The sequence below is a fragment of the Sus scrofa genome, chromosome 6 (assembly GCF_000003025.6).
Source record: "Sus scrofa isolate TJ Tabasco breed Duroc chromosome 6, Sscrofa11.1, whole genome shotgun sequence".
NCBI classification, from domain to species: Eukaryota; Metazoa; Chordata; class Mammalia; order Artiodactyla; family Suidae; genus Sus; species Sus scrofa.
Window position 1 is genome coordinate 36,384,286 of NC_010448.4, and position 16,877 is coordinate 36,401,162.

At 44.9% G+C, this 16,877-nt stretch overlaps 1 protein-coding gene across 1 annotated transcript in view; it reads right to left on the reverse strand.

Annotated features, from left to right (window-relative positions):
- LONP2 (lon peptidase 2, peroxisomal) overlaps positions 1 to 16,877 on the reverse strand; it is a 93,590-nt gene that overhangs the window by 11,690 nt on the left and 65,023 nt on the right. Inside the window, exon 12 of the mRNA XM_005664451.3 lies at positions 3,135 to 3,277. Within this exon, the coding sequence (XP_005664508.3) occupies positions 3,135 to 3,277 (143 nt within the window). The remainder of the gene's footprint in view (positions 1 to 3,134; positions 3,278 to 16,877) is intronic.

A 16,877-nucleotide genomic window follows, 5' to 3' on the forward strand; every position in this document is an offset into this window, starting at 1 on the left:
CTTCTAGTGCATGGGTGCTCAAGATTCTACCACCTTCACATTACACGCCAGCTCTGTCCCAGCTGCACTGCTCTCCTTGGGCAAGTGACACACCTTTGCGCCAGCACGATCATCATCTTCCCCCTGTAAGTGACTCAACATGCTTGGCCCCTCGTCCATGACACCCCGACCCAAGGCATCCTCGTCCCAGGCCACCTCCTCCCCGACGCCGGGGCCCCCATCCCTCTGCACGTCCCCAAAGGCTCTGTTCCTGGGGTACCGCCTCGTCCTCCAGCAACATCGGTCCCACCCGACTCTCTCTACCGGCTGATTCTGATCGGCAAACACGCTGCCATCTGTGACCACCCCGCTCTGAGCTCCGTCCTCCCCTCCAGCCACCTCATGTCTTTGTGGCTGTCCACAGCCAAAGTCCTGCAGTGCTGCCTGCATGCAATTTCTACGTCCCCACCTCCGATTCCCGCTCAGCAGCTCCCAGTCTGCATCCCCGCCTCTCCTGTGAACCCGGCTCTGTCAAGGTCACCCACGGCCTCCACGCCATCGAATCCAGCACACAGATGGCAAGCACGTCTGCACGTCCCCCCTTCTTGGGACCATGTCCTCCCTCTCTTGGTGGTGGCACAGCATCCTCGTTTTTGCTCTCAGCTGCCTGCCTGGTCCCTCCGGGGCTCTTGGTCTGTTCTGAGGGTTCCTTTTCCCTTAACGTGACCCTCACTGTCCAGGGCCTGCTCCGAGGCTACTGGCTCCTTTTCCTTTGGCGAGCTCAACATTCCGGGGACTTTAAAAATATCGTCTATTTTCTGACAACTCTAGAATGTATATCTTCCGTGCCAAAACAGAGCGTTAGAATTGGTAAGAATAGAAATGAAAATCTGATGTAGAGACAGATATGGCTTTTTGAAAAACTGCTATACTTCAAGCGAGTCTCTTTTAGCAGGAAAGGACAAAAACGAGCTTGCTCTGTAAGGTACTGTGGGAGCGTGCCAAGAATATTAGACGTGTGTTGGCTGATCTGAGTTTAAATACTGGCCTCGCTAACTTACACCCAATGTGAATTTGCAGGATTCAGTGCATCTCTTTAAGCTTTTCCCCTGGGTGTAAACAGAAGACTCCGAGCCTAGTGCTGGCCCCTGTGGACAAGAAAGACCTGTCCCATAAACCTTAATTTCACAGAGGCAAAAGCTGAGGAAGAGGGTGGTTAAATAATTGGGGCTGACGGTCATCAGGCCACTAGAGGTAGAGACAGAAACCCCCGGCAACAAGGTAAATTCTCTTAACTGCAGAGAAGGTGAACGAAATGTTCCAAACTCCCAGACACCAGACCTTCCAGCCTGAGATGCGGTTTATAGAGGCACAACGGCTACTGGATTCACGCTGGTGAAAGCGTTCCTACGTCACAGCTGAGATGCTACAAGGAAAACTCCAATGAGAACACACAGCCGTGAACAGTGTTTATCAAATTTCTCCTTTCCATCCTTTGGCTTTTTCTCTGCCAAAGCTCCAAGCATGTCAGCAATGCTCCAAGCCCAACGGAAGCAGACGTGGCTGGGAGAGAAGGGCATGTGCAACAGAAACGCGCATCCATCTTTTGTTTTTATTCACTGCCCTGGTGTCAACTCCCAAAGAGCGGTTCCCATGGACTGTTCTGGCAAGCCGACAAAAAAGCCCGCCCGACATGCAGGAGCAGAACCCCTCTCCCTCCATCGCGTCTCAGACCCCTGGGTTCGCTCAGCACAGGAAAGCAGCTCTGGCTCACCTCTCAACGGAGACAGGCTTTCTCTCTCAACACTTCAATATTTAAACCCATAATATCTTAAGAATTCAAATAATCAAAATAAAGTTTCTAGGGAGTTCCCTTCGTGGTGAATGATCCCGACTAGGATCCATGAGGATGCGTGTTCGATCCCTGGCCTTGCTCAGTGGGTTAAGGATCCAGCATTGCTGTGAGCTGTGGGAACTTACAGATGCCTTGGGTGTGGCCCTAAAAAGCAAAAAAACAAAAACCAAACCAAACAAACAAATTATGTTTCTGAGGCTACTGTTCAAGACCAGATTTACCGATAAGAGGAAATGCAGTCTACTCTTGGCACTGAGCGCTTTGTAAAGGCCCATGAGCTATAATGACCAGCTTAGAGTTTAAACAGATAAACAAGATGGGTTCAGGCGCTACTCAGTTTTAAGACTTAAGGCAGCATAATTTGCAAGATACATCTTCTAGAAATCTTTTTCCTTATACGGAGAGGGTGATGATAAAGCTTCTGAAGAAAGATGCTCATGTGTTCAGCAAAAAACTACGTATCTTGTCTAGTAACTGACCCATGAAAGCTCATGTGAGCATCCTATAAAACACATCACAAGGCCTCAGCAGTCACAGCTTCAAACCCTATTTCCTTCCAGCTGCCTTGACTCAGTTCTGCTTCGTGGCTGGGTGTTCCACTAGGAGGGACAATTAGGGGAGAGGGATGCAAATAGGGCTAGACTTGCAGGTGGGCTGAACCCGAAAGGAATTGATAATAACAACGACAGAAAAGATCCTGAAAGATGCCCGCCAGTCTGCACTAAAGCAGCCCGAAGCTAAAGCCAGGCTCGAGTGCTCAGGTCTTTTGTGCTACGGTATTTCTCCCCCACTCCTTTCCCCAAAGCCTTTGCTGGCACATGCTTAAGGAACATAGAATTTCTCTTTTGATTTTTAGGGCCACACCAGCGGCATATGGAAGTTCCCAGGCGAGGGGTCGAATTGGGAGCTGTAGCCGCTGGCCTACGCCACAGCCACAGCAACGCCAGATCTGAGCCACTGAGCGAGGCCGGGATGGAACCCGCAAACTCAAGTTACTGGTCGGGCTCATTTCCATTGAGCCACGATGGGAACTCCAGGAACACAGAATTTCTAAGGAGAAAAGTCAGAGACACTGTCCTTAAAATAGAACCGGCCGCAAAGAATGAGATCTGATCTGGCCAGGGTCTCTGGAGCCCTCCAAACTCCGTATCACAGAGAGAACACGTTTCCAATCTTAAGACAAAATTCAGCCTCCCCAAACACCCAAAGCTCCCTCTCTCCCAATCAATTAAGCTCCCTCTCTCCCAATCAACCCACGGAGTAAACCGGTGGGCATCGAGAACGAAATGAGAATGCTCACCTCCATTTCATACATTGGGGGCCCGAGGATGTCTTTCAGAGCATGGAAGTCAATCAAAATTGGCATTTCAGGTGGTAGGCCCAAGTCAGTAGTGTCATCGATGGAGTCCGGTTTTGCATCTTCTAGGATGTGTTCTTTGCCACCTAAGAGAGAAACATGTATTTTTTTTTTCTCGGAGATCTGCAGTTATGAAAATTCATTAGCAGTAAATAAGTGAAGCACACTGGCCTTCCAACAGTTCAGTTGCCTTTCTACTTTAGTAAAGGCACAACAGTGTGCTTTGCTGGGAATCTGTGGGACTCTGGCAGAAAAACTGGTCTTTCCAGAGCCCCGTTGAGGGTCAGACAATGCATTACCCTGTTCATTTACTTTCCCGTGTTTGTCCTCCATCTCCCCCCATTCAAATGTAAGACCCAGGAGGGCAGCAAACGTCCCTGTCTTCTTTTCAACCATCCCACTAAGCCAAGAACAATGCTTGGCACCATTCAACTGATGGCCTTTAGAGGCCACATACTCAAGGGTCAAAGGCAATAGATCACCTTGTACAAGTCTCTGCGAGATCAACGCAACTCCAACGGTTCAATTCCCACCTTAGGGGCGTTCCATCGGGTGTGCCATTTCCTGACAGGCAGTGTGAACTTGGAAATGACAGAACCCATGTAAATGCCTCTTGGGTAAACATACAGCTCGATTCCAAGGTTATCATTTTTCAATAAAAACAAATAGAAGTGGCAGTGCCAGTGTAGGAGAATATGAAGCCTGGCTTGGAATTCCTATCATGATGGACTCTTTCCTTTTCTTGCTCAAGAGCCCTGGTAGCTGGCATCCTGCTGAAGGACAGACTCGTTTTGCTTGAGATGGGACATCTGAGGAACAGGGGCCAACTGCCCTATCAGACCATCTTTTCTCTTCGTCTTTGTAATTCCAATCTGAGTAAAGAAGAATGATGCTCAAGTCTATAGCCAGAAACCTAAAATGGGTAGAGGTTTAACAATGTTGAGGAGTTTCCCCTGTGGCACAGTGGGTTAAGGATCCGACTGCAGTGGCTCGCGTCACTGTGGAGGTGCGGTGTCGATCCCTGGCCTGGCACAGTGGGTTAAAAAAAAATCTGGTGTTGCTGCGGCTGCGGCTCAGATTCAGTCCCTGGCCTGGGAACCTCTATGTGCTATGTGTCTGTGGTGTGGTCATAAATTTTTTTTTTTTTTTTTAAATGTAGAAAATATCTGACTCTATCTTTATTCCCTGTTTTCATCTTCTTTTAGTTTTTCCATAATTCTTACTGTTCCTGTACTATCTCACAAAGCGTTTTTTGTTTTTGTCTTTTGTCTTTTTAGGGCCACACCTGTGGCACATGGAGGTTCCCAGGCTAGGGGTCTCATCGGAGCTGTAGCCACTGGCCTACACCAGAGCCACAGCAACGTGGGATCCGAGCCTCGTCTGTAACCTACACCACAGCTCACGGCAACGCCGGATCCTTAACCCACTGAGCGAGGCCAGGGATTGAACCCACAACCTCATGGTTGCTAGTCGGACTCATTTCTGCTGCACCACAAAGGGAACTCCTCACAAAATGTTTTAAAATATCTTTCTTAGACTTCTCTTGTGGCTCAGCAGGTTAAGGATCTGGTGTTGTCACTGCAGTGATTCAGGCTGTTGCTGTGGCCTGGGTTTGATCCCTGGCCCAGGAACTTACATATGCTGCAGGTGCAGCCAAAAAAAAAAAAAAAATCTTTTCTTACCTTCTTTACAAATCCCTTTCTGTTTCCATAGTGTAGTGGTTATCACATTCACCTGACAAATACCCTTCCTTCTGTAACTGAGTACTGTATATATTAATATACAATATATAATAAAGTCATCTAAACATTATGTATTATTATATATATTATGTATTTTAGTTGTGTTATGGTCCTCCTAGTCTTATAGCTCATGAAATTAAAGAACTGTTTTCCACTATTCTTTTCAAAAGTGATTTCTGACTTATGTTTTTTTTTTTTTTTTTTTGGGTCTTTTTTTTGCTATTTCTTGGGCCGCTCCCGAGGCATATGGAGGTTCCCAGGCTAGGGGTTGAATCGGAGCTGCAGCCACCGGCCTAAGCCAGAGCCACAGCAACGCGGGATCCGAGCTGCGTCTGCAACCTATACCACAGCTCATGGCAACGCCGGATCATTAACCCACTGAGCGAGGGCAGGGACCGAACCTGCAACCTCATGGTTCCTAGTCGGATTTGTTAACCACTGAGCCATGATGGGAACTCCTGACTTATGTTTAATAACATCGGACCTTCATTTTGGACTCTACTGATACCTGGACACATTCTGGGATGTCTCTGAATGATCCCTGAGCACTACAGCCTCGCTGTGCCCTTCAAGGTGAAGGGCTCTCTTAGTCTACGCTCCTGCTGGGCCCTACGGGGCTCCTCTTTGAGACTGAATCATGAGTGAAAACAGACAACAGTTTGGACTTTTTGCCACTTGCGGGCTATTTGACTGTACACCAAGCATTAAACTTCCTACCACCTGTTTGTTCTGCGGTGTTCTTGTGAGCTTTAAAGAGAAAATCCTTTGCAGACTGCATGCTGCAGTGCCCATACTGGATCAGAAGTGTGAGTCTTGAGTTATATATACTCCCATAGTCATACCTCTGTAATGTCACTTGATCTTTCAAAGTCTGGCTCAACCGGATTCTAGGAAGTCTTTCCTGATCTTTCCAACCCCTCACAAGCACTTACTTACCTGTTACACAAAAATCTAGCAATTCCTGGGTTACTCAGTAGCTTGTGGGAGATCTTCCGCCTGCTGCTCAGTTTGCAGCATATCTAAGTAACCTAATTACCAAGGGTGGGAAGGCACTTAGAACAGGTTTAGCTACATGTAGATCTCAGGGTGGAAAAGAAAGCAGGTGTCACTGCTTAATTAAAATTAACGCACGAGGGAGAGGAAAAAAAAAAAAAAAAGCACTACTGTCTAAGGTTTCTGTCCCCTGAAAATGAAGGGCTCTGAAACTCTAGCCCATGCACAGAAGAGGCTGCGAGTTTCTTTAGCCTGCTGTGCTTTGCGATGGGCTTTTCTCAGATCTCATTACTGTTGCCAGCCTGGAATTCACTATCACAGGAGGCAGGAAAGCGGGATGGGTGAAAGCCAATCCACAATTATGTAACCAATGGTCTGGGACATCGCTCCCTTTCCAAGCGGAGCAGTGAATTCGGGGCTTCGCGCACCGAGGGAGTGGGGGTGGGGAGAGCTACTTCTGACGAAAACTAGACCCGACAAGGCGCAGGATGGCCTTTCTCTCCCGGCTCCAGGTACGGCGGCTGCGTGCTGAAAATGCCATTAACCAAGAACGAGTCTGTGCTTCAGAATGTTCCATCGTGGAGCCGTGAGCCTAGAGAACCAAGCGAGGCTCCAGTCAGGAGAAGGCTGCCAGCTAATGAGGGAAGACAGGCTGGCCCTGGATTTTAAGACTCATCCACCGCACCTTGTGCGACGCAAAGCGAGACGAGGGAAACGCTGGAGTTGCACAGAACACGTGCTTTGAGTCCTCATTAAAACAGAACAGAAGGGAGACATCACCTCACGAACACGCCCTGCAAGGAATGAGGTCCAGCTTAAAGCGGACCCTTCGGAGTCCTCGGCACAGGCTCTCGGTGCTCGGCTCTAGAACTGCCTTCTCCCCCCTCAGAAAAGGGTGAGAGTCCCTGGACCTCATTACCAGCCTTGCCCCAGACGGAAACATTCAAGCCAGACGGAGATGTTAAGGTAAGGCAAACAACAATCAAGAAAAAAGTTCAACCTGCCTGCATCACGTGGACCCTGTCCCACAAACCCTTCCTGTGGGACCTGCACAGTCAACGTGCTTCTTCTACGCCCTTTTCTTGGGCTCAAACAGCGGTTCTTAATAAATGGTTAATAGCCACATGAAAAAACGATGATTTCACCAAGACACAAACAAATTTAAATTATAAAAGAAACCGGAGTTCCCATCATGGCTCAGTGGTTAATGAATCCGACTAGGAACCATGAGGTTGCGGGTTCGATCCCTGGCCTCGCTCAGTGGGTTAGGGATCCAACGTTGCCGTGAGCTGTGGTGTAGGTCCCAGATGCGGCTCGGATCCCGCGTTGCTGTGGCTCCAATTGGACTCCTAGCCTGGGAACCTCCATACGCTGCATGAGCGGTCCTGGAAAAAGACAAAAAATAAAATAAAAAAAACTAAAAGAAAGATACCACTTTCTGGTTACCAAATTAAAGTCACTGGTAGAGAAGTTCAAGAAATGACAATGATCAATGTTAATGAGAGCGGAGAGATCATCTCAAATACCATTGCTATGGAAATACAAACTGAATCACTCTTTGCAGAAAGCCATTTGTCCATATTTTGAAGGCCTCCCAAATACTCATAAGCTCAGACCCAGGGATTCTATTTTCTGGGAAGCTATAGTTAAGGGCATAACTGTAGGTTCAGACAAATGTTTAGACAACAAAGCTACTCACTGCCGCACTGTTAGAGCAAAAATTAGATCCAATATAAATACTCGACATTAGAACACCAAGTAAACGGTGGTGCAGCCATTCACTTCATAAACTACCACGCAGTCCCTAAAACTGTTTCCTAAGTGTTTTTAAGCGATGCGAGAAAATTCTTTTGAAACACTGTCAAATGCAGGAAAGAAGGGAGTATGAAATTTCACATGCCATGATTTTTACTAATATAATATAAACAAATGTACATGAGAATGAATGAAATGATACAGTCCAAAATGTTAACACAAGCTACACCCTGAGTTATCAGGTTAAAATTACATGATGAGAGAGTCAGTGAATAATAGCCTTCACTCCTGGCTCTGGCTTCCCTCTTGGCCTTGAAAAAAGCTACTCTGCCTCTTTGCATCTGGTTTTCTAATCAGTAAAACCATAATAATTATAGTAGCCCTCCGAGAGCTCCGGGGAGAATTTGATAATGCTGAAAGCCTTGCTATACATAAATGAGAGGAAATGAATGATATAGTACAGTAATATTTAATCCAGGCTTCTAAGACTCACGTGTCTGTCTCCATAGCCCCTTCGCTGGAGGAAAACAAGACACTCTCCGGGCCCCAGTCCCACCCAGGACCCCACAGACGGGGCTTCAAGCACAATCACACAACTGTTAGGAATCACATAAATTAAATACATACAGGAAAAAAAGAAGAAGATACCGAAACTCAAGACTGCCTCAGGTTTCTCATCAGCATAATCAGCCTGTTGTAAGTCTAATTCAGGACACAGCCAGGGTGCTCAGGGCCTAACCGAGGAGCTTTAACAGCATGGAGGGGGCAGATATGCAAACAGCACCAGGGGCAGAACCTGCAAGGCACTCGCTCTGCCAAACGGTGGCCGCCCTGCAGCAGGACAAACGTGGGCCCTGGCGAAGCAGGAGTGAAATGCAGGGGTGCTCCCTCAGGGCCAGGCCAGGCTCGGCAGCGGATGTCGCCACACCTATGACGAAAGGATGTTCTATGGCCTCGGACGCCTCACGGGGAAGGGTCAGGCTTTCCCAAAGCAGCTGGCACTAGGACACGATCACGTGATCTTTCCCAGACCCTTTCCCTCTGTCACAGCAACATGATTTGTCTAAAAACAGGCCCAAGAGCCAAAGAATCACGGTGGGGAGGGAGGACGGAGGGGTGTAATACCTCAGAAGATGACAGTCACTTTCTTGTTTTAAAAAAAGTTTCTTAGCTTTTGACTACATGATGCAGCAAGTGGTATCTCTGGGCAGGTGGTCCAAACAAGGGAAAGGAACAAGGTGGTACCAACACCAATAACTACTCCCCCGAAGGTGACGCAAACAAAAACCTACCCAACCACAGACAGCCCCAGATTATCTGTAATTATCTTTGCTCATTATTCTCTGTGTTCTGCTTAACCTGACGCATACACGACACTCTCAAGCCCAGTCTCATGAGTTGAAAAGCTGCATTTTGTGGTACTGCCATGAAAGGAACCCCTTCTGGATTACAAAAGAAGGGTTCATTTTCACAATTAACAGCTTTGTGATTCCTTTGGGGTAGGGGTGGAGGGGAGGGTGTATAATACTGTTCCCTGCAGCCAGCGAGCAACTGAAACAGGGGTTAATTCTTCAAAGGCACAAATACTACCTGTTCCTCCTGTCATACTAATACCATGCCCCTGAGAAAGCCATCTCATTCTGAGGCTAAGCAGAATTCAGGAAGAATCAGAACCTCAAGAGGCATAGGAGAGAACTAGAATAGATGAAAATTTATTTATTTATTTTTCTTGTCTTTTTGCCATTTCTTTGGGCCGCTCCCGCGGCATATGGAGGTTCCCAGGCTAGGGGTCGAATCGGAGCTGTAGCCACTGGCCTACGCCAGAGCCACAGCAACGCAGGATCCGAGCCGCATCTGCAACCTACACCATAGCTCACCGCAACGCCGGATCGTTAACCCACTGAGCAAGGGCAGGGACCGAACCCGCAACCTCACGGTTCCTAATCGGATTCATTAACCACTGCGCCACGACGGGAACTCCAAGAATAGATGAAAATTTAAGAGCTAGGCAGAACATAACAGATCTGGTTCAACCCTTCATTTTATACCCGAGGAAACTGAGACCCAGGAAGGTTCAACAACTGCCTGACATCCACGGCGAGGCAGGGACAGTATAAGGATTCTGGACTCCTGGCCAAAGACACCTTCTGTCCCACCTAAAATCCAGTCTAGAAAAGCTGCCCGAAGCTCAGCTCCTTGACGAGGCAGGCTGGTGGTAAATTTAGAGATGACAGATTTTTTTTTCCCCTGGCCGAAAATCATCAACGCATCTGGCATCACATACAAAGATTCCGTTCTATGACTGCTGTCAGAAAAAGGTGTGAAAGACTTTGAAATGAGCAAAAATACCCAGACGACGGTGTATTCTGTCCACTGTGTCCTTTCAGGCTGTGTCTTCCTGCCTTTCAACTATTGTCCTATAAGTTGCAGAAAACTAAGAGTAACACAAATGATTCTTGTCCATAGAGGTGAAATGCATTTTGTCCTCTCCCATTCCCAAGAAACTGGTTTTGATCTCAGCCGTCCAGACGGCCTATATGACTTTCTGCATTCTCCTTGAACCAGACCTAACAGCTTACTAGTTCCCTCATTAATTAATGAGTTCAGTAAAATCTTTAAGGACACGTTCATTTTGATCCCGCCATTAAAAATTAGTATCCTTTAATAACGTAGAAAGCAACTCCCTCCTTCGCTTTTTCTTTGGCCCAGGCATCCTTGTTAAAAATCAACGGATGAGCCTGTATTGTTGTGCTCTCTGTTCTACTCCATCGGCCTTTATACCTGCTGGTACTATACCATCTAAATTACTGCAGCTTCGTAGAAAGTTCGAAGTTGGGACATTTGAGGCCTCCGTTTTGTTCTAAGATGTGGCTGTTTGCGGCCCACTGCGATTCCACAAGAGTTTGAAGCCTGGCTTTTCCATTTCTCTGAAGAAGGATGTTGAGGTATGGGGAGAGACAGCATCGAATCTGTAGATCTTGACCATGTTAAATCTTCCTACCCATGAACACAGGGTATCCTTCCACTTACTTAGGTCTTTTAAAGTTTCTTTCAAGTACGATTTTACGGTTTTCAGCATCCAAGTCTCTTTCACCTCCTTGATGAGATGTATTCGTAAGCACTTACGTCTTTTAGATGCTACTGTGCATGGAATTGCCTTCTTATTTCCTTTTCGGATTGTTCACTTCCCTAATCTCTTTAAGCTTCCATTTCTTCATCTGAAGTGAGAAAAATAGGACCCGCACATTCACATGGTTGTTGTAGGATAACGAATATAGGATATATAGGAATGATGAAAGCATAGGACAGATACCGAGGTTAGACCTGGAGCTGTTTGGCCTAGATAGAGGCTCTGACATTTACCAGCTGGAACCTTGGGGATATTATTTAATCATCTCTGCCTTAGTTTTTTCATCTGTAAAATAAGCCTAAAAAACAATACCTATCTTATAGGGTCATTAGAGGATTAAATGGGGAAAATACATGTAAAATGCTTAGAACAGCGTCTAGCACATAGCAGGAACTTTATAAATGACAAGCAGCCTTCCTGCCTGGAATTATCACATAACCATCTACCTGGTTTCCTACCATTCATTTTATTCACTACTTGTAAATGAATATCTAAATCCCTAGTCAAATTCATCACTTCCAGACTTAAACATCTTTACTAGTTCTTCATCACAAATTGAGCAAGTTCTTAATTTCTAAGCATTGCATTTCAAGATAAACCATCATACAGTATCAAGTTTTACCTTTCCAATTGCAGCTCCTACTCCAACGCCTCTCAAGCTGAAGGAGCAACCGCCACACAGACCACAACTCATTTATGGGACAAAATCTGGGGTAAGAAACCAGGCCTTAGAGTCCCATCTATAAGATAAAAGTCAGACCAAAAGAACTCTAATCTAATGAAAAAATCACTGGAATGCTTAATCACTGCTTTTGATTTGCCAAGAAATTACCAGCCTTTTAATGCGGACTTTGTCAAGTAAATATAAACTTTTTTTTTTTTTTTTTTTGTCTTTTTGCCATTTTTTGGGCCACTCCCTCGGCATATGGAGTTTCCCAGGCTAGGGGTCCAATCGGAGCTGTAACCACCAGCCTACACCACAGCCACAGCAAAGCGGGATCTGAGCCGAGTCTGCGACCTACACCACAGCTCATGGCAAATGCTGGATCCTTAACCCACTGAGCAAGGCCAGGGATTGAACCCGCAACCTCATGGTTCCTAGTCGGATTTGTTAACCACGGATCCACAACGGGAACTCCAATACAAACATTTTTAAAAAATTTATTCTTTTTGGTGTCCCGTCCCTCGTGCTTTTTATTTAATTTTTTTGTCTTTTTAGGGCCGCACCCATGGCTATGGAGGTTCCCAGCCACAGCAACACCAGATCCAAGCCATCTCTGTGACCTACACCACAGCTCGACCTACACCACAGCTCACGGCAACGCTGGATCCTTAACCCCATGAGGGAGGCCAGGGATCGAACCTGTGTCCTCATAGATCCTAGTCAGATTTGTTTCTGGTAAGCCATGACGGGAACTCTGATATAAACATTTTTAATCAGTGAAAATTAAGTGTGTAACCACTCTTGGATATCTATCCGGACAAAACTCTACTTAAAAGAGACACATGCACCCGCATGTTCATTGCAGCACTATTCACAATAGCCAGGACATGGAAACAACCCAAATGTCCATCGACAGATGATTGGATTAGGAAGATGTGGTATATATACACAGTGAAATACTACTCAGCCACAAAAAAGAACGACATAATGCCATTTGCAGCAACATGGATGGAACTAGAGAATCTTATACTGAGTGAAATGAGCCAGAAAGACAAAGACAAATACCATATGATATCACTTCTAACTGGAATCTAATATCCAGCACAAATGAACATCTCAGAAAAGAAAATCATGGACTTGGAGAAGAGACTTGTGGCTGCCTGATGGGAGGGGGAGGGAGTGGGAGGGATCGGGAGCTTGGGCTTATCAGACACAACTTAGAATAGATTTACAAAGAGATCCTGCTGAATAGCATTGAGAACTTTGTCTAGATACTCATGTTGCAACAGAACAAAGGGTGGGGGAAAAATGTAATTATAATGTATACATGTCAGGATAACTTGGTCCCCTTGCTGTACAGTGGGAAAATAAAAAATAAAATAAAATAAAAAATAAAAAAAAATTAAGTGTGTAACCAAATTAGTACTGAATGATGAATTTTTTTTTTCTTGAAAATTGAATCCAACCACACTAGGCTCCTGACTCTTGAAGGAGGCACAGAATGAAACTTACAGATTGGTTTGCTGAACCGTACTTGTGTGCAGGGTGCAGGGAGGTGTCTTACCAGGTATATTAACAGGTAGTTGGCGGAGTGGTTGTGCATGAGCCAGAGAACCGAATGCTGTTTACATCTCAACTCCTTAGCAACACGAGTGTGACACAGGGATCCAGACCCCAGACAGCCATGAAGAGAAAACATGGGTATGGCTGCATTACAAAACCACTTAAAAAAACCCCAAAACCCTAATCTACTTTAAAAAGTGAATTGAGATGCTGAGATTTGAAGAGGCTCTGTTATTTCGTATAAGATAGGAGAAGTACGTGCTTCCGAGCTATACTGACTGAAGATAAAATGCGTTTGCAAGCCTTCCCCTTAGGAAGGCAGAAAGGGGAAAACAAAGTAACTAAAAACAAATCAGAAAAACCTCAATATTTTCAACTGTATAATTTGTCTGTCAGTTTGGGGTTAATCTTTTCCAGAAAACCGTCCTCCAGCCAGAGGAAGTGTGCTAAATGCAACAACGATTCAAGTTACTGACCCCAGCTGCCAAGGTATTTGTGCCTGCATATTTTCAATCTGTTTTTCTTTTCTCTCTCTCTCTCTTTTTTTTTTTTTTAAAGGAACTGACCATCATACTTTCAGGCTAACAATAATATCTTTTAAGTCCTTTCTGCCAATATTTTCTTCATCACTTGGGGGATGATAATACAACCTTAACGTTACCAGATACGTTTTCTTCCAAGTTTACCTACAAACATTTCTATATAACTATTGAGATGCAGATGGACGTTATGACTGTGAACCATTTCTCAGTGTTAGCAGCAGTTATCTATTCATGAAAATAATGAACATGAAAAAAGGTATCTGGAAAACATCTTTTTCCATCTGTTCATTCAAATTAATTTTGAGATGTAAGTAAAGGACCATTCTGTCTCAATTTACTAAAAGCAAGTGTAAAAATCGACAATATTTATAAGTAAAGTGAAGTTTGCAGTGATCAATTCAATGCCTCTACAGCACTTTAAAAATCAGCCTCTAGGAGTTCCTGCAGCGGCTCAGTGGAAACTAATCTGACTAGTATCCATGAGGACACAGATTTGGTTCCTGGCCTCACTCAATGGGTTAAGGATCCAGCATTGCCGGTGAGCTGTGGTGTAGGTCTCAGGAGCGGTTCGGATCTGGCACTGCTGTGGCTGTGGTGTAGACCGGCAGCTGTAGCTCCAATTGGACCCCTAGCCTGGGAACCTCCAAATGCCACGGGTGCGGCTCTAAAAAAACAAAAAAAGCAGCATCTAAAAATTATTTCTTTAGATACCCATTTCCCCGAATGGATTACATACTTCTTAGAAGTTGTCTTTCATCTGCTTCCCAGAACCCAATCTAGAACCCAGCTCTAAGTGTTCAGCGAATGAATGCTAGGTGACTCACTAACTAAAAAAAAAAAAAAAAAAAAAAAAAAAAAAAAAATCAGTATTATACAGCGAGTGGTCCAAGACACAGGACCCTAACTTTGTACCAGACAATACAGCTGGGATTTTTTTGCATTAAGAAATCTCATATCCTGTGTTACAGATTCAGAAAATAGTCTTGGAGAATTACTTGGGTTAGCAGTTAAAATGCAGAGACCGTCTGTAACATTTTTTTCTAAGAGTAAGTATTACTGGAGTTCCCTTTGTGGCGCAGCGGAAACGAATCTAACTAGGAACCATGAGGTTGCGATTTGCTCCCTGGCCTTGCTCAGTGGGTTAAGGACCCGGCGATGCCGTGAGCTGTGGTGTAGGTCGTAGACGCAGCTTGGATCCAGCGTTGCTGTGGCTCTGGTATAGACTGGCAGCTACAGCTCCGATTAAATAGACCCCTAGCCTGGGAACCTCCACATGCCGTGGGTGTGGTCCTAAAAAGCAAAAAATAAAATAAAGGTAAGTATTATTTTACTATCTTGGAATTTAAGGCTGGTTTTGACAATATAGGTCAATGACACCCAAAGGTCACTGCATCTTCCTATGTGATTCATTAAATGGAAAAATGATTTTATAATTTTTGGCAATATTTGATCTTCCTGTTGCCAAATAAAATTTAAATAAGAAGCATCTGGCTCCCATCGTACGTAAGTAGCGTTTTTCTCTTTTATTACAGCTTCCTTCCTGTTTCCATAGCCAAACAAATCTCTCTTAAAAAACCAAGCCAGTATTGAGGAGGGAACAATCAGTAAGTCAGTGTAAATGTCAGAAGAGAATATATATTACATCTCAGGATATACCAACATGGTACTTTCACCTCCACATCAGAACACCCCTGGATTTTAAATGTTGGGACACAACATGAGGCCTAGCATCCCTACAAATGCAAAGGATTGCGCATAGAACATCTTAATCTCTAAAGGCAATTGGGCCTTGGGTGGCAAAATCCAATTAGCTGTAACAGAACGCTACAAACCCCCAAAGCTTTAGGACAGCAAGCCTGGTAAGTGCCTTGGGACTAAAACGCTCCCTCAAGTCCATTTTCCTTAGCAGTTAACCTTCGTTCCTTTGACTGTTAGAAAGGTGCATTTGTCTTGAGTTACTAAGACGATCAAAGGGAAAATAAGCATGAGGAGATGAAGCAAGACTTTACTGAACATGCTGGTAGATGCAATCTCTTCCATTTAGAATGGAAAAGCAAGGAGGTCCCACTGTACAGCCCAGGGAACTGTACGGAGTCTCTTGGGATAGACCATGACAGAAGATAATGTAAGAGAGGGAATGTATGTATATACACGTGCGACCGGGGTACTCGGCTGCACAGCAGAAACTGGCACCGCACTGTAAATCACTGGTACTTGAATAATTACAAAGGGGGTACAACTCTAAAAATGAGAAAGAAAAAATACGCAACAGGCAAAAATGAATCAAAACTTCTGAGCCCTATCTGTGCAAACTGGGTCTTTCATGTGAAATCGGTTCGAGTTTGGTGGATGGATGTTCAACAGTGCAAACTTAAAATGCTTAGAAAAGTCCTTCTGATAATAAAGGGTCTAAATTGTGCTGACTGTTGAACTGCTACAGCCTTTGAAATTAGTAAATGCGGTAAGGAGAAGCCAGAATTCTCAAAGTCGTTCTGCTTAAAGATCAGGAAGATGGAGGCCAAGTGAGATTCAGGCCTTGTAACAATGTGAAAACTGTGGCTTGTCACACTGCGTTCACAGACCACTCACAACAGTCACGGGGCATTTCTTCAGAAACTAAAATCTGACTTCTGTGTACTATTGTAACAATCTAAAATAAATAGTCAAAGCAGCTGGTCTGTGGTTTTGGGGTTCAGAGGCACACAAATTACTCTCCCATTTTTTTTTTTTTTTTTTTGTTCTAACTCTAGCCAGAAAGGAAGATATGGGATTCAGGTTAAAATGTTTGAGGATCTTTACATGGAACTGGAAACAAGTCATAAGAAACCACTCAATTATCCTTGTTTCGCTAAAAATGGCTCACAAAGTTCTTATGAACCCAAAACAAAAGAAAAAAGGACAATGTCAACAAGATCCACATTAAAAGCCGACAAAGATTGTTTCAGTTGTTACTAAGGAATGTGCTTGTGGGTCTTGTTAATAAGTTCTTCTCCCCTGAAGGCCCACCCAACAGTTAGACAGCGTTTCTTTTTTCTTTTGTTGGCCACACTCAGGCATATGAAAGTTCCTGGGCTGGGGATCAAACCTGTGCCACAGCAGCCACCCAGGCCGCTGCAGGGACAAGGCCAACCCACTGTGCAAGGGAACTCCTAGATAGCTATTCTTAACTGTTCCTGCAGCACAGAAATTTCCGCTCTCTATTAACAATCCAAACCACCGGTTTTCTTTAAATCTCTATACACATGATTTCAATCCTCAGAAACTGGGGTTGTATTCATACAAATGAAATGTATAATA